The sequence below is a fragment of the Benincasa hispida genome, chromosome 11 (genome assembly GCF_027475165.1).
Source record: "Benincasa hispida cultivar pf3 chromosome 11, pf3_genome.v1.1, whole genome shotgun sequence".
Taxonomy (NCBI): domain Eukaryota; kingdom Viridiplantae; phylum Streptophyta; class Magnoliopsida; order Cucurbitales; family Cucurbitaceae; genus Benincasa; species Benincasa hispida.
In genome coordinates this window covers 33,974,760-33,992,073 of record NC_143488.1, presented here as the reverse complement: position 1 = coordinate 33,992,073, position 17,314 = coordinate 33,974,760, and the positions used below count along the sequence as shown (strand labels likewise).

General features: G+C 32.8%; 2 protein-coding genes across 11 annotated transcripts; both read left to right on the top strand.

Moving 5' to 3' along the window:
• The first annotated feature begins 270 nt into the window (after nt 1-270).
• On the top strand, nt 271-5,382 carry MEE49 (Ribosomal RNA processing Brix domain protein). Of its 8 annotated transcripts, none has more exons than XM_090307307.1 (13): nt 271-797; nt 1,215-1,402; nt 1,486-1,566; nt 1,674-1,769; nt 1,919-2,002; nt 2,120-2,189; nt 2,345-2,427; nt 3,237-3,316; nt 3,479-3,577; nt 3,656-3,764; nt 4,519-4,608; nt 4,711-4,822; nt 5,161-5,382. In XM_090307307.1, exons 2-12 carry the CDS (start codon nt 1,235-1,237, stop codon nt 4,747-4,749), a joined length of 999 nt encoding a protein of 332 aa, XP_090163433.1. In that variant the 5' UTR covers nt 271-797; nt 1,215-1,234; the 3' UTR covers nt 4,750-4,822; nt 5,161-5,382. The 8 variants fall into 8 exon arrangements, with proteins under 8 accessions (XP_090163433.1, XP_038906205.1, XP_090163435.1 ...); XM_090307309.1 differs by having other exon boundaries at nt 445-797; nt 1,235-1,402; XM_090307308.1 differs by having other exon boundaries at nt 450-797; nt 1,227-1,402.
• A 6,327-nt stretch (nt 5,383-11,709) lies between these two features.
• On the top strand, nt 11,710-15,757 carry LOC120091806 (UNC93-like protein 1). Of its 3 annotated transcripts, none has more exons than XM_039049939.2 (3): nt 11,710-11,871; nt 13,585-14,966; nt 15,259-15,757. In XM_039049939.2, the coding sequence occupies exons 2-3, from the start codon at nt 13,807-13,809 to the stop codon at nt 15,473-15,475; spliced, it is 1,377 nt and encodes a 458-aa protein (XP_038905867.2). In that variant the 5' UTR covers nt 11,710-11,871; nt 13,585-13,806; the 3' UTR covers nt 15,476-15,757. The 3 variants fall into 3 exon arrangements, with proteins under 3 accessions (XP_038905867.2, XP_038905868.2, XP_038905869.2); XM_039049940.2 differs by having other exon boundaries at nt 11,714-11,871; nt 13,579-14,966; XM_039049941.2 differs by having other exon boundaries at nt 11,717-11,871; nt 13,594-14,966.
• The last annotated feature ends 1,557 nt before the right edge of the window (nt 15,758-17,314 follow it).

Sequence of the window (17,314 nt, the reverse complement as noted above, 5' to 3'; positions counted from 1 at the left end):
ACACTGTCCATGAGATTCCATTCTCGATGGAAGACACCCAAGACACTTGTTTTGTAACGCTCGTCCAGGCCATGACACATGCATATGCCATGAGGTAGCTCACTTAGGCCATAGGGCCCAGGGGTGGCAGAGAGCTGACACCATGCCTCCCCTTATAATGCTTATGAACATTTTCCTCTTCGCCACACATGCATATCAAATGTGGCGAACTATCACTCACCAACTTAGATCGTGATTGACATGAAATTTGACATGCTTGCATATCTTATCAACCCGCTTTCTTATTCTACTTTGGAGGATGAAGCTGTTTTTTGGAATTGTCATTACCAATTGGCTATCCCCTACTCTAAACGAGGAGATTATTGGTTGTTCTTAATTTTTGGTTTTTTTTAAGTTTTTTTATTAAAAAAAAGTCTAAATTATATATATTGGTTAGGTTTAAAAAATAAGAAAGAAAGGAAAACCTTGCCTCTTACCCACGGCTGCAACTTAACCCCCGCCGCTACCCTCTCTTTCGCTGAAGCTCTGCCGCCGACCGCACAACCGCCCCTCCTACGACCTTCGTCCAACCGCGGTCGTCTACAGCCCCTCGTCGCCGGTGAGCGTTTCCCTCAAGCTTTACGCCGATTTTCACTTTCTCTAGCATCTCTTTCCAGCTTTGGTTTTCTCTCTGGTTAAGACGGACTCCGGCCTCCGCGCACCGCCCCATCAGCCCGCCGCTCCCGTCTGCTGTTCGTCGCCGCCCGTTCATCGCCGTCGTCCGCCGCCGGTGCTACAGTTTCGGAGTCTTAGTTTTCGTAAGATTTGATACATTTATGGGTTTTGTTGAGAGTTTTTTTAGATACCCACTAAGATTTGGCTTCATTATTAATTTAATTGTGATTTAGGAGGTTGGATTTGAAGTATTGAGGAGTTTAAAGTCGCTGTCCAGTAGAGTTTAAGGTCGATTTTGGCAATTTTGTTTTGGGTCGTTACATTTTAAGCCCGAACCTGTTTTCATATGTTAACAATCTGTCCAACCCGACTCCAAATTTTTATTCAATTCACCCTTGCTTACTTCGTGCTGCATTCTGTTCATTTTTGTTCTTTGGGTGCAGTTGAGATTTGACATCTGGTAGAGAAATTTTTGTTCTTCTTTCTTCTCATAATGGTTTTCTCCTGTAGTTGCTTGCTTTCATATTTGTTCTCTTTCACCAATTCCTGATATATGTTAGAGTTTGATCAAGGAGTCTAGATGGGGGAGGAGAATAAGAACAGGGGTATAATCCCATCAATGATAAAGAACAAAGAAAAGAGGGCAGAAGTGCACGCCAACCTCAAGAACCAGAAGAAGCTTGAGAAACGCAAGAGGGCCAAGGCTCGTGATGCTGCTGAGAAGCAAGCTCTTGAACTTGGAGAAGAAGTATATCCAGCAACTCCAGCATCTACTCTGTTTATTTTCTATCTCTGAGATTCTGACCTTCGTTTTCATTTTTTTTTCTGTAGCTTCCTCCTCGGAAGATTCCTCGCACTATTGAGAACACCAGGGAGGTTGATGAGACTCTTTGCAAACCTGATGATGAAGAGGTTCTTCTTTTTAAATCTCAGTATACGACATTTTTGTAGCTTTTGTTTATTTGTAATTATTCTTATTTAGAGTTCACAGTTTTAGGCTAGTTTTTTATTCTCTGCAGCTATTTGCTGGAAATGATGCTGATGAATTTAGTTCCATCATAAAGCGCGAAATTTTGCCGAAAGTTCTAATTACTACTTGTCGTTTTAATTCTACTGTAAGATTCCTCATTATTACTAGTTATGCAGCAATTTTGTTTTTGAGCAACATGGGCTAAATAGAGACTGAACCTAAAACATTCACATTTGATTAGACTTGGTACCTTATACTTAGATTTTCTGCTTGTATGTGACTTACTATTTGCAGATTGGACCTACTTTTATATCAGAGTTGCTTTCGGTGATACCAAATGCACATTACTACAAGAGAGGAACTAATGATTTGAAGAAGGTTATACTCGTATTTATATTTTCTTAAAAACACGAAGAAGGAAAAGGAAATGGAAATTAGAAAATAAAGAAGGTTATACTCATATTTATAGAATACCAATTCTTCTCTTGTTTCTAGATTATAGAATATGCAAATGCCAAGGACTTCACTTCTTTGATGGTTGTCCATACGAGTAGGAGAAAATTGGGTAAGTTGATGGTCCTTCGTCAACCTTGCAATTCCTTCTTGCATGTTAATTTGTCTCTTGCAAATTTGTTTTATCTTTTTCTAGTATTTTTTTTCCTTAGCTGTATAGATTAGATTCTTTTCTCAATCTAATGCAATATTTTGAAATTCTTTCAGATGGCCTTTTAATTATTGGCTTACCTGAGGGACCTACTGCCCATTTTAAGATATCGAATGTTGTCTTACGTAAGGACATTAAGGTATGATGTTTCAAGTCAATGAAATAGACACTGAACTGTTGTGTTGCATTTTAACTACTACTGGATTTTTTGGAGGAATATTTTTCCATGAAACCTTAACCATTTAGTGGACATTTGGGGTAAGGACTATCCCTCTTCCTCACGCCTATTTGTTCTCCCGGCCTCGGGGAGATGCGGAACTCTTTTTTTTTTTTTTTTTTTTTTAATAAAAAAGGAGTGAACATGTGGTCTAGTTGCCGCGGGTTGGTTTTGACCCCCCGGACGTAGCCTTTTCGACGAACCGGGTAAACAAAGTCACGGGGGGAGTGTGAGGTGGGTTGGCGCTTCGGTCAAGAGGCGGGATAGCATCCCACCTTCCTGTCTTGACTGGTAGGCACAATCGGAGACTTTGACCGAATGAATAGGGAGAAATTTCTCGACATTTTGATTGAGGCAGGATTAAGACTATAATAACCACTTTTTACTATATTAAATACTATTTCAAAACCCCCAATTAGCTACAGTCAACACTATTTCAAATTCCTCATTTGCTATAGTATTTACTATTTGCTACAATTTTTACTATTTTACGTTCATAATTTTTTTATTTTTTTGCTACAATGTTCACAAGTTTCTTCTCAAACTGAAATAGTTTACTTCTCAAACACATACTATTATAACTCAAACTAAAATAATATACATCCTAAACACAAACTATTATAACTCAGCGATAATAACTAGGACTATAATAACCATTTCCTTGCTCCAAACGCTCCCATAATCTTTTATTGCTTTGTATCTTATCAAACAAATCTTTTCTTGCTTTGTAGAATCATGGAAATCCAACCAGTCATCAGCCAGAGCTTGTATTGACCAACTTCACAACACGCCTTGGTCTTCGTATTGGAAGGTTACTTTCTCTACCTATATTTCTTTATATGCAAATACAGCCTCTTGTGAAGTCTGCATTTCATTTTTAGGTGTTTTTGTTTCTTTTTCCCGTGCTTCTGTAATTATGATATCTCAAGTTTTTCTCAATGCATTGACTTTTGTTTTTCGGTCGTTTCTTTAGATTAATACAAGCACTATTCCCTCAAGATCCTAATTTTCGTGGTCGACGGGTTGTAACTTTTCATAACCAACGTGATTTTATATTTTTTCGGCATCATCGGTATGATACCATATACTTTTTTCTTTTCTGTATGCACGTGATTTGGACTATGATTAATTCATGTTTCTATCTTTTCAGATACATTTTTGAAAGCAAGGAAAATAAAAAAGAGGCCGATTCAAAAAAGAAGTCCAAGGATACGAAGGGTGAGAAAGTTCCTCAGCAGAAAGTAATTGCCCGTCTTCAGGTTGATATTAGTATCTTCCCTTCAACTCCTCATAGAACGTTGTTGCTTTATGATTTCTATAGTGGTTTATTTTTCAACTAAGAGACTTCAATATTGTTTACTTGTTTTCATCTCGTTTCTCTTTCTACAACTCGGTTCCTTTTTCCTCTTCTAATATTTTTGGCGGTGATGATTAACTATTCATTTATATCAAGGAACCACAGCAGAGGGGACTCTGGAGATTTAGAAATGTTGAGCGGGTTTTGTGAGAAATAGTATATGGAAGCCAAAGATTTCTTATTGTAACATACTCCTTTTGTTTTACACTATCATTAATCCACACATCAACAGTATTATTTTCTATCGGCTTTTGTTTCTTAAATCAATTTGGAAACTGACCAATGAGTGCGTGGGAGTAAAATTGACTTGTGTGGGAACGTACCTAAGTTTATGATTACACTATCCTTGGTGATAATGTACTGGCGTTTTTTCAGACTTTCATAGTCCTTATTCCCTTAAATTTAATCTCTCTTCTCCATCGACAATAAACAAGTTGCAGCTCATCCAAGAGGGTTAGCAAGGAAGCACATCATCACTTAAGAGTGTCCAAAACTTCCATGTTATTCTTTGTGTCAATTTTGGTTTCTTTTGTGTTTAGATTTGAATGAGAGTGATATTAGGAGAGTCATATGAGAAATAATTAGAGAAAAACAGACTAAATAATGATAGGGAGAAATGTTAGTGTCGACAACTGATTCTGAGATTTGATTTTCAGGAATGTGGTCCTCGTTTCACAATGAAATTGATCAGTTTGCAGCATGGAACTTTCGATTCAAAAGGCGGGGAGTATGAATGGGTTCATAAAGTAAGTCTTAAGTCTCTCGATCAGAAATGCATGTAATATATACTAGATCATGATCCATTCTGTTTATCTAATGTGATTTCCCCCTCATCCTTTGAATTCCAGCCTGAAATGGATACAAGCCGCAGAAGATTTTTCTTGTGACATTCTCGTGGAGTTCATTACGTTTGGTTCCGGGGAGTAAAAGTTCTCTGGCTCTTATTTATATAAAATTTTGGTACGTAGAACTCATTTACTTGTTTATTTGTTTTCTGCAACACAACAATCTCAATGATAAGAAGCAAATGAGATGTGTCTGCTCCAACTTAAGGGGATTAAAAAAGGATTCCCAATTAGCATAGATTTGTGACAAACATTTTCATTATGGTCAAATGATCATCTATCCTTGAATTTTTTTATTACTAAATTAGGTTAGATGGTTGTTTTGTGAGGTTAGTCAGTCATGTTAAAGTGTACATTTGCGAAATAAACCTGAACATTCAAGGAAGGTTAAAAGAAATAGAAAGAAAAATGATTACATTTTGTTAGTGTTACTGATGCCTCGTCATTGTGCAGAGTGGACTGCTGATCAAATTCGAATCTCCATTTTGGCCTACGTGTGTTAGAAGTTCATTTATTTTTCACTATTCAAAATTTTGTAGCATTGCCGTTGAGGTTGAGTTTGTTCCAGAGGAATCAATGTATTGATATTTGAAAGCATTTGGATAGAATTATTTCTAGGAGTTGACAATTGAAAAGAAAAAAGCCATATATTCATTCTCTTATTTAGGGGTAAAAGGGTTGAGATTTACTAATCAGTCTGCTAAACTTGGATTTATGAGCTTATTAAACACGACTCAGAATTAGGAGAGATAAAGTATGCTATAATCAATTAATTGTGAGAGATTTGAGATTCCTAGGCACCGTTTTGGAGCAAAAGAGATGTGAAAAGTTTGTTGGAAATTTGCTTAGAAGAGATGACATGCATAAGTGTATGCATCTGAGTGTAGTATAGTTTAAAATGGTGAAGAGACTAAGTATTGTCCTCTGGGAATTATCTATTCAATTTAACTAGTTATTGGAAAATCTTTTCAACTCTATTTAGGTATTCAAAGCTTGATGGTTTTAAAAACACAAATTTAAAGAAAGCAAATAAACGTTTGGTTTAGGGACTTGGCTAAAACGTCTTTAAGGTATAGATCTCACTCAACAAAGTTTGTGTATTCATTCAATTCATTTAATTATTTATTTAGGCCTAGAAGTATATAATCCAAGTTTCCTCTTTGGAACTCAATGCTTTCTAATGTTTAAAGGTCGAGCCTATTTCCATGTAATTGGAATTATTTGGCATAACATAAAGCTTCGAGCTTTGAACAATTATCACTCATGCATAATCCATTGTTAGTTTAATATGTTAGTTTTGGTTCATAAATCTCTCTCTCTAGTAGAATTAAAAATACTAAATCAATTAAATTGTGATCAAGCATTCAATGGAACAACCACAAACATGATAGAACTAAGAATAATTAAGCCACTCATGTCCAGAATTAAATCCCTAAACATACTGTACAGATTCATAGAAAAAAGATAAAGTGAACTGAATAAGAAGTTATCGTTGATATCGATCCATTGCTGGCACTGTTCTTTCCGTTGTCCTCGTGATCTCATCGTTATAGCTCTCAAAAGTCCTCTAGACAATAACCTTCTGGCCTTTGTGAAAAGCCTTAAGCGATTCTAAATTGAACTCTCCTTTTCAAATGACAGAAAAATTGATATAAAAATAGGAAAAATTGATGTAGCACCACAACACCAACTAAAAGAACAGTGTATTGGAAAAATCCATAGTGTTGCGACGCTCTAGGCAACATTGCTCTGTTGCAGCCTATTATGTGTGCAATGTTGTATACAGTGCCAGAACATGTCATGCCTCCTTCCATACTTTTCAACCTCTTTTTAGATTCTTTTCTACCTCCAGGACAAAGTTTGATCTTTCTAACGGGTATTTTCATCTTTTTACATCATATTTGGTTCTTTCTAGTCCAAGTGTTTTTTGTCTTATAAAATTAATAAGTAGAGCATTAAAAAATTCAATTATGCAATAAAACTACCCAAAATCTAGATCTAAGAAAGCACTTATTTAAGTGCTTTTCAAGAGGTGAGGAAAAAGATGAAATTTGGCTAAATTATAAAATAGAAAGATTTAAAAGTAGTCATTAGATCTAGGTAAAAAATGATGAAGGGTGGAGATTAAAACGTAGAATTTCGAAAATATTTCAATTTGAAATTGAGAAAAGGGAAAGATAAATTTCTTTAAAACTTTCATCCATGCATGCTTCAATTATTTCTTTAAAAACATAAGAATTGACCCTTTATCAAAATAATTATTTTTTATTCATTTTAAGAAAAAAATTTAAAGGCATCATATATCATAATTTGAGCAGTCCAACTCATTTATTATATCTCACGTGTGTACTATTTTTTCTATCCGTAATTGATCCACATGTATCATGTCATTATTCCATAATATTTTCATTCTATTTTTTTTTAACTTCTTCATTTGACATTTAATTTGAGTGATTCAAAATATATTTAAATCGTTTTTAGAAAGTTTATGCTATAAACACTTATGAAACTAAATAAATAAACATTCCTTATCATCACAATATATTGTATAATGGAAGCTCATAAAAGTAAGCAAATGGTGGTCACTGTGTATAGTCACATCATTGAAACCTCATTAATGCCCACATGGGCATAGGAGTTTTCTTAAAAACTACCTTGAAATTCTTTTATAAAATAATAATACTTTTCACTCTCTCTTCTCTCACCTCCCAAAAATATGACTATTTTCCTTCCCAATTCCAATCTTCATCTATTATTAATTTTTTCTTCCTTCTCCCTTTCCTACACTCTCTCTTCTTCCTTTCTTCTCTTCTCTCTTCTTTCTTTCTTTTCCCCTATGTTTGTTGCTTGTTTTTTATGCTTCGTTCTTCATAATTATGAAAAATCAATAATCCAACAGATCTCGCGTGATCGGACGATTGGTGTTCTCGACCATTCCAACACCGACTAAATTGTCCGATGCAATCAATGTGTCGGTGGTCCGCGTTAGTTTTTCTTCCAAAATCGATGCCGATCGACTGATGCATACCACTACTTACTAATTACCACACATACTTTGATGCTTAAACTAGAGAATGAAATAACGTGGAAACTAGAGAATTTGCGAGTAGGATTCAAGTTATCTCATATGAAGTTATAATGATGTACTTATAGAGAAAGTTGACATCTTTTTATTTCTTTTGAAATTTTGTCTTCACATTTTTTTTTTAATTATAGTTGAGGTAAAATTTTGTAAAATTGTAACTAACAATTTGTTTATGATTTGATCCAATCATAAATAAGTCCTTTGAGAATTGTTATGTACTTATATAACAATTTTGTATAACAATTTGGATTATACATTTGAGAATTATATCAATTTGAACATTGAACTTAATAATTATATCAATTTAAACATTGAACTTTCATAAATATATCAATTTACACCCTCTATTATGTTATGTTCAAATAAACATCATGTGAAACTTATAAATTTACCAATTAAATTCTAAACTTTCATAAGCTAATCAATTTAGTGTGTATTCGGTTTAACTGTTCAAGTATTCAATTTTGAAAACCAATCATCTTGAAAAAATCGAAGTGGTTGACAACCACTTATAAAATAACTTTTGAAACATTTTCAAAATGCGTATTTTAAACATTTTTTATAAAAAAAGTTCAAATAAAAATGACATTTTTTAAAAAAATATTTTTTTTCTAATCAATCCAATATATCTTTAACAATCTATAAGTTTAAGTAAAATAATTATATGTTTTATACGACATTTTTTAAACTAAATCTAAAAGAGAATGTCAATTAATACAATTATAAAAATTCAAAATTTAAAATGGTACAATCTCGAAAATTATGAACGTAAATGGATACTTTTTGAAATATTTATTATTTCTATAATTTTTTTAATTAATTGACAAGGAGAACAACATTAAACAAATGGTGAATGTATCAACCAACTCTCTAAAGGCCAGAAAGGATTTCTTCCATAAAAGGGAAATTACAATCCCATATATTTACCTTCCTCCCCATCCTTGGAGGCTTTAGAAACTAATAAATCACAAACCAAGGACGCCATTTCCACGGCCTCCGCTCGTCGCCGACTATCCTCCTCTATAAATTTCTTCCGTCATCCAGCCAGAAGTTTTGAGGTATGAACGAATTTAATATTTTTCCTAATTTTAGACACAGGGGAACTTGAGTTTGTGTTTGCCCTAATTTTTTTTTTGTACAATTTCTTGGAATCGAGTACTTGGTTCAAATACTACCTTGATCCGATTTTTGTTCATTTTAGTCTTCATATTTTCAAAATATTCATGTTGGTCCCTATACTTTCAATTTTGTTCATTTTGATCCTTATATTTTCGAAATATTCATTTTGATCCTTACACTTTCAAGTTTAGTTCATTTGGGTCATTGAATTTTTAAAAAATAATTATTTCGATCCTTTAAAAATGAAAATGAAGGGAAGAACCAAAATTAATCAAAGTTGAAAGTATAAGGATTAGAAGGAACATTTTGAAAGTATAGAAATCAAAATGAATCAAAATATTGGGACCGAAATAAATATTACGAAAGAACAAATGAACTAAAACTAAAAGTGCAGAACGAAAATGAAAGTACTGACTTTTATGGCTTACATTAACAAATGTAACGTTTCATGTTATAAATTCAATTATTTTTATTAAATTAAAATATATAATATGTAATATATTATATATTACATGATATTATTAAATAATAATTATACTATTTTCTTTTTTACCTAAAACAAGTTCATAAATTAATTAATAATATTCTATATTTAACCTAATATTTAATGAATAACTTTAATTAGTCTTATAATTTATAAATAAATTATCAAATAGATTTTAAAAAATTGTTTGAATTGGAGTTTAAATTCTGAATCTAATCTAACATATATTTTTAAATATGAAATAAAACTTTATTTTCAATGAATTTTTGGTTATCATACATATATATTTTTTTAATGGAGTGTTCTCTTCTAATTTATGAATTTCTAACCCATTAATGGGAGTATAGGAGTAGTAATGGTAGTGGCCCCTTCTCGTACTAGTATTAAAAGGGGGAAAAAATCTCATTAACTGGGAGGCAGAATGAGTAACGAAATTAAATTTTAGGGTGTATTTGGGGTAATAACTATCTTAAAGACTATAATAACCATAAATACTATTTTGTATTCCCCAATTAGCTATAGTCAACACTATTTCATTTGCTATCGTTTTTACTATTTTACATTCATCATTTTTTATTCTTTACTATAGGGTTTACTATTTTCTTCTCAAACTAAAATAATAAACACCTCAAACACATACTATTATAATTCAAACTAAATTAATCTACCCCAAACACAAACTATCATAACCCAATTATAATAACCCAGGACTATAATAACTAACTCTTTGTCTCAAACGTTCCCTTAGTGTTTGTAACTTTTGTTATTTATTTTATATCGTGGTTGTCAGCTGATTGTCTTAAAAATAAGACTAAATTATAGGAAATACCTATAGAATTTGGACTTAATATTTCAACGATATACCTTGAAAAGAAAGTATAAAAATACCTGATCGTTTTAGATGGAAATCATTAATATTTTGTTTCAAAAAACACTTTTGAACTTTTAAAAGTTTCCATAGTATCCAAAACTTTAAAAAAGTTCAAAAATACCTTTATTGCATTAAAAAAATATTACCAACTTCCGAAGGCGTAACTCTTTTAATTATTTTTTTTTTCTAAAAATGTTCCTACTATTAGTATAGTCTTTTTTTATTTTTTATTATTTTTTATTATTTTTAAGTTATCTTGGGTTGGGAAAAACCAATTTGGAAATAACTTAAATAGATATTCTCATTTATTTTTTCATATAAATACCCTCATTTTTCTTCTATTTGTCCAATTTTTACACAAATTTTCTCATCAACCAAAAAAATCTCAAAATATTCCAAAATCAAAATCACCCCTGGAGTTCAACAAAATGATGAATAATCAAATACAAAAATGACCAACACAGGAATATCATCTTCGATCACTTTGAATCTTTTTAGTTGATCATAATAAAATAGAGTAATTTTAATGGCAAAAAGAATAAATAAAGTCTTCACTACAAATTTGGTAATGTACACATTTTTTTCCCATCGTACCAGTTTTCCTCAAAATTATGGTTCAAATGTCAATATATCTCTAAATTCTCAATATATCTCGCTTTGTATATCAAATACAGATGACGTACTAATAGACATTTTAACTATTAATATATAAAATTGTTAAAACATGTAAGTCCTATTGTCTCTTAGTTGAAGGAGTTTTTTTTTTTTTTTTTTTTTTTTTTTTTAAATAATAAATAAACAAAGGTCAAATAGTTTAAAAAAAAAAAAAAAAAGAAGAAGAAGAAGAGAACTAAAGAGAACTAAAGGGGTAAAGAAAACAAAGAAGGGGATTAAGAGGGCATTGAAGAAAAATGGGAAAATAGAGAAGTGTTAGGTAAAAAATGGAAATAGGGGGAGAAAGAGAAAATGGAAGAGAGAGGTCATGATGTGGTGTAGATAAACAACTAGGGTATTTTATTTTTTCTTTTGTTGGAATGTTAAATGTATTTATGCAATTTTTGAAGCTAAAAAGTATTTTTGAGATGATGTACTACCCGTTTCTATTCATATTGTTAATAGTAAGTATATTTTCGTTTTTATCCGAAACAAATAGTAAAGATGTTTTTAAACTTTATTTAAAAAATTTAAGTGTATTATTAAAACTTTTAAAACTTCTTATTTTTTTTGACATAAAACTTAAAAATAACAAGTAGAAACACACACGTATACATTTTATATAATTTAGCCACAAAACAAAAAGAGAACTTTTGAAGAGAGTGAGTAAAATTAAAAAAAAAAAAAAAAAAAAGACAAATGAAGAGTCATCATGGGACACGTGTATGGAGAAAGATGACGGTCTTTTTAAGTTGATTCCTTTCAGTTTTGTTTTTTTCTTTTTAATCAATCGTCTTCTATTCTCTTTCTTCAACTTCTTGTTTCCATTTTTCCGTTCTTCTTCTAATCTTGTGGGCAAGGAATGATCTACTCCATTGTTGCGCTAACCTCTTTACAAAGTCTTCTTCTCCGACTAACACGCCGGCAACGCCGAACACACTATCACCTACGGTATTTTTCAGTATTTTTTTCTTCAATTTGCAATTCAAAGACGATTTTGTAGGATGATTTCTCTCATTTTCGATTCAAATCTATGGGCTGTGTATCGTTTTCTCATATGTTTTAGCCTTTCTTTGTTGTTTGATCCAGATTTAAGGAAATGTTATTCAGTAGATTGTTTGAAAATGAAAGGCAACTTTATGCAGTTGAAGTTTGTGTGGTTATATGCAATGGCGATGACCATTTCAAGTTTTTACTAGAAATGTTTCCTTTTTATAGCAACACAAACATGAATGAGCTGGTTGAAATTGTTTTTTGGAAAATATTTTATGCTGCCTGGATGCATCTATCTTTGTGTAGCTCATTTAATTGAAAATTGACAATTCCTTTAAAAAATAATTATTTATTATTTTTTCATGTGTCAAGAAATGTAAATTTAAGTAGTTGTACCTAATTATTGCTCTTGTTTTTTTGCGTCCTAGTGAGGTTAAAATTTGTTTTTTTGTTTGGTTAGTTTTTATGGTCGCCAATCAAGAATACTTTTGTAGGCTTTTAGAATATTGAAAAATAGTATTATGCCCTTTAAAAGGCTTTGAAAAGGTAATAGAGTTTTTTTTGGGTAAATTGCAAAAATCACTCCTTAAAGTATTACATAATTATAATTATATTCTTAAACTTTCAAATTTAAAAATTTTCATCAACTTTATCCAAAGGTTAAAATTGAACCCTTAAACTTACATAATTGTATAAGTTTGGGGTTCAATTTTTATCATTCATGGGTTCAATTTTTACAATTATTGTAAGTTCGAGGGCCTAATTTTAATATTTTTAGAATAGGAAAGTTTTAAGGAAAAATGGTTTTTGTAATTTGCATTTTTGACGCTCTATTACAATACTTTTTAATAGTTTTGTTAACAAATGATTTATTCAGTCACCTAAAAAATAGTCATATTGGTTGGAGTGTTTCTTAGAGAATATATTCAATATTAAAAGAAAAGAATAGTGAATGACTAAAATTAGACATTTTTCTGAAATTTTCTAGTGTAAAATATAATGGGAAATTTCATAAGTGAGTTGGTTTTTCATTGGTTGGAGTTTCAAAATTCTTCAACATGTACGTTGGAAAAAAAATACTTTTATAGTTCGCTTTCTCAAATACCTAATTTTATATAATATATTAAGATAAGAATTTAACTACTTTTAAAATGCGTTGAAAAAATATCTTGAAATGCAAGTTTACATTTTGTTTAGTAACCATTTTGTTTTTCGTTTTTGGTTTTTAAAATATAAATTTATTTCCTCCCCATTTCTTATAATGATTTATATCTTTCTAGAGTACAATAGTTGAATTATTAGTCAAATTTCAAATATAAAAACAACTTTTTTAAAAAAAATTTTAGTTTTCAAATTTTGATTTGGTTATTTAAACTATTGTTAAAAAGTAGGTAACAAATGAAGAAATTTAGAGGTAGAAATAGGGTTTATAAGTTTAATTTTCAATAATAAAAATAAAAAATAAAATGATTATCAAACGAGATCTTAATTTATTTATAATTTAAAGGAAAGGAGAACAAAACGAACCAAAATAAAAATGATATTTTAATATATTATTTTTCAAAAAGATATCTTAATGTTGAAGTCTTTATTTCTTGGTGGAAAAAATGAATACAAGTTTTGGCATTTATTGGAAATTATTATATTTCACTTTCTAACATTTAGTTTCAGAGTGTGAAGGCTGATCACGGGCAAAAACATTGGCGAGGGAATGATTGCATTCCGTAAAAGCAAGATTCTTTGTTATAGACTTTGACTAACGATGGTCCGATCCAATCCAAATGGAACTTCTTTGAGAAAACCAGTTGTCTCAAAATCAGGGATTTCTTAACAACTCTTCAATACAGATTCACATCACAACTTTGTCGATCTTTCTTTGATCCATTGGAGGATATGGCTTTTGAAGGAGATGAAGAATCATCTGCCCCTCAGATTTCAACGAGATCCCAATTTAGATATAATTCTCCGTTGATCCAGGTCGTGTTAATTGGATTGGTTTGCTTTTGTTGTCCTGGTATGTTCAATGCGTTGAGTGGCATGGGCGGCGGAGGGCAGTTGGATACGACGGTTGCCGATAACGCTTCCACCGCCCTCTATACGACTTTTGCCATATTTGGCATCATCGGCGGCGGAGTGTACAACATCCTGGGCCCTCGTCTCACCCTCTTCGCCGGTTGCTCAACTTATGTCCTCTACACTGGATCCTTCCTCTACTACAACCACTACAAGCAACAAAACTTTGCCATCATTTCAGGCGCTATTCTTGGTGTGGGTGCTGGTTTCCTCTGGGCTGGTGAGGGCGCCATCATGACTTCCTATCCGCCCCCTGATCGCAAGGGCACTTACATTTCCATCTTTTGGAGTATTTTCAACATGGGTGGTGTTGTTGGTGGCCTTATTCCCTTTATCCTAAACTACCACCGCACCACTGCTTCTTCTGTCAATGATGCTACCTACATTGGCTTCATGTGCTTCATGTCCATTGGGACTCTCACTTCTCTCGCCATCTTGCCGCCAAGTCGCGTGGTTCGTGACAATGGCTCACGATGCACCAACATCAAGTACTCGAGCGTCTCGACCGAAGTTGTGGAGATTCTCAAGTTGTTCCTGAATTGGAAGATGTTGTTGATTGTCCCTGCTGCTTGGTCTAGCAACTTTTTCTATACCTATCAGTTCAATAACGTGAATGGGGCGTTGTTTAATTTGAGGACAAGAGGGTTCAATAATGTTTTCTATTGGGGAGCACAGATGGTGGGGTCTGTTGGGATTGGATACATATTGGATTTCAGTTTTAAAAGTAGGAGGACGAGAGGTCTGTTTGGAGTCAGCTTGGTGGCTCTCTTGGGTACTGGAATATGGGCAGGTGGCCTGGCCAACCAGCTTAGATATTCTCGCCAGAATTTGCTTGACAAGTTGGATTTCAAGGACTCAGGTTCTGATTTTGTTGGGCCTTTTTTTTTATATTTCTGTTTTGGCCTGTTGGATGCTATGTTTCAGAGCATGGTTTACTGGGTTATTGGAGCCCTAGCAGATGATTCAGAGACCTTGAGCAGGTATGGCATCATGTTTAACCTATAACAAAATCTATGTGATAGACTGTATCGTTGATAGACTCTTATTCGTACACTCATATTAGTGATAGACTCTATTACTGATACGCTTCTTCCTACCAATGATATGGTCTACCGTTGATAGACTCTATATCTGCAAATGCGTTTGTATTGTACTATACACACTAATACTTTGGACGTGATTGCTATATTTACAAGAAACTCTTGGATATATATGAATGTTATGTGTAATTATGTGATGAGTGACGATGGTATAGTATTGGAAATGAAACAGGTATAGTGGATTCTATAAAGGGGTGCAAAGTGCAGGAGCTGCAGTTGCTTGGCAAATTGACACTCACCATATTTCCTTCATGTCTCAGCTGCTTGTGAATTGGTCGCTTACAACACTAAGTTATCCTTTGTTGGGGGCTCTGGTCTTCTTGGCTGTCAATGATGACAAGAAGCCTATTGATGAAACTTCTAAGGAGGTCAACTCTTCCATTAGCTAATTGATTCAAAGTTTTTCTATAATTATTTGTGTTTTTGTTTTTGCCACATCTTTCTTGACATAATGTTTATAACATGTTACCGAAAATGCAATATTGTACAGCAGAGACACTTCTATTTACCCTTTCCTGAGAAATGCTCCTAGATGCCTTCCAAGTTGATGTTGTAAATGTAATGGTATAGGATTCAACCCTCACTAACTCTATTGTATTTGCAACTGTATTACTTCAAAGTCAACAGAAAATGCTCTATCTGACAACAATATATAAAACATGTCTTCGATATGTATATGTATCGAGAAGTTGAGCCAGTTCCCACAAGAGCTTAGCTCAACTGACATTTATATGTACTAAGAATTAAGAGGTTTGTGGTACAAATTCCCCTCCCAATTTGTACTAGAAAAAAAAAAGTTGAGCCTTTGGTCGAATTTGGTTTCTTTTGGATGGAAAAAAAAAGGAAAAGACGGGGGCAAGTTTCTCTTGAGTTTTACAAGGATGAATTTGGACCACGTTTACCAATCCGTAATGAAAATTGGTGTAAACGCAATCAGATTTCATTGAAAGATCGGTCGTAATGGGTCTCAATCGCAAATGTAAGATCGCTTTTGATCGCATTTATCTAAAATTAAGAATTTTGTCAAATTCATTGTTATTGTTATGTTATCTTTACCTCTGGAACTAAACTGTAACAGTAAATGCATCAAAATTTGTAGTTTTTTTTCTCTCTAAAATAGTAACAATAATGATAACCATAACGGTAACGATGACATAATTTTCAGACGCAATTCAATTGATTACCTCACGTTTGTTATTCAAATTACATTACTTGATTATGGATTTTCAATGGGGTCCACCTGTCAATACAAATGTAGAGCACTAGGAAATACTAATAAACGTAAATGGGTCTCACTTTTCAAATTATCATTGCGATACAACTTCCGTAAACGTGGCCTTAATATTTTAAATTCAACCTCCTGTGTTCTGATCAGAGTGCTCCATGGTAGATTCTCAGTTCAGTAGTTTAAGAAGACCAACAATTCATGGGAAAAATATTGAACTTTTTTTAACTAAAAATTCAGTTTTAACATTTCAGATTTGTAGTGTTCAAGCTAGGTTGTTTACATCGGCCACAATGCAATGCAGGGATATCTTGAATAAACAGAATCAACGCTTCTCTGTTTGATTTTTTTTACCGCTTATTTATTTACTTAATTTTAGCCAAATAGAGAATCCACCTCATTAGCTTTCCACCGACGAAGAAGAGAATACAATCAAGAAATTCTCCACTAGAGTGGGTTGCTTTGTTCTCCTCTTCGGGAGAGAAACAAAAACACATAGCTCAAAAAGATGAAATAATAATGATTTCACCAACAAAAATACTCAATTCAGAAAGATCAAACTCCTTAGAATTAAGTAAATTGATCAAGTCCTAAGCGTTAGACTCCACAATTAGCAACAGATTTCGACTATTCCAAGCACCTTGAACTCTTAAACCTTTTAAAATAACTTTAGCTTCAAGAATTGCAGCCATCAACCATTGGGTTACGCAGGGAGTCTCGAATAAGCCAATCTAGCCCTTTCGCCTCGCTCAGCAAACAACATTGCATCAATATTCAACTTCAATGATCCACTTTCTGATGGAGTCCACAATATGAGAGAGACTTCTGAGGGCGTGCGAGTCATGGATAGCGAAAACGAGGTAAGATTACAGGTATCAAAATTAGCTACTTATTATTAAACTGATCTCACTTCAAAAATTTCAGACAGACCACATGATGATAAACAACTTTTTCCTACTCCCAACTTGACAATTTGATCTTAGATAATCCCAATGATTGGTAG

Coding starts and splice junctions, on each gene's coding strand:
- MEE49 (XM_090307307.1), top strand. CDS start 1,235: ATGGGGGAGGAGAATAAGAACAGGGGTATAATCCCATCAATGATAAAG. Junction 3,317..3,478: donor CTTGGTCTTCGTATTGGAAG/GTTACTTTCTCT, acceptor TCGTTTCTTTAG/ATTAATACAAGCACTATTCC. Junction 3,765..4,518: donor AAGTAATTGCCCGTCTTCAG/GTTGATATTAGT, acceptor TTTGATTTTCAG/GAATGTGGTCCTCGTTTCAC.
- LOC120091806 (XM_039049939.2), top strand. CDS start 13,807: ATGGCTTTTGAAGGAGATGAAGAATCATCTGCCCCTCAGATTTCAACG. Junction 14,967..15,258: donor GATTCAGAGACCTTGAGCAG/GTATGGCATCAT, acceptor GAAATGAAACAG/GTATAGTGGATTCTATAAAG.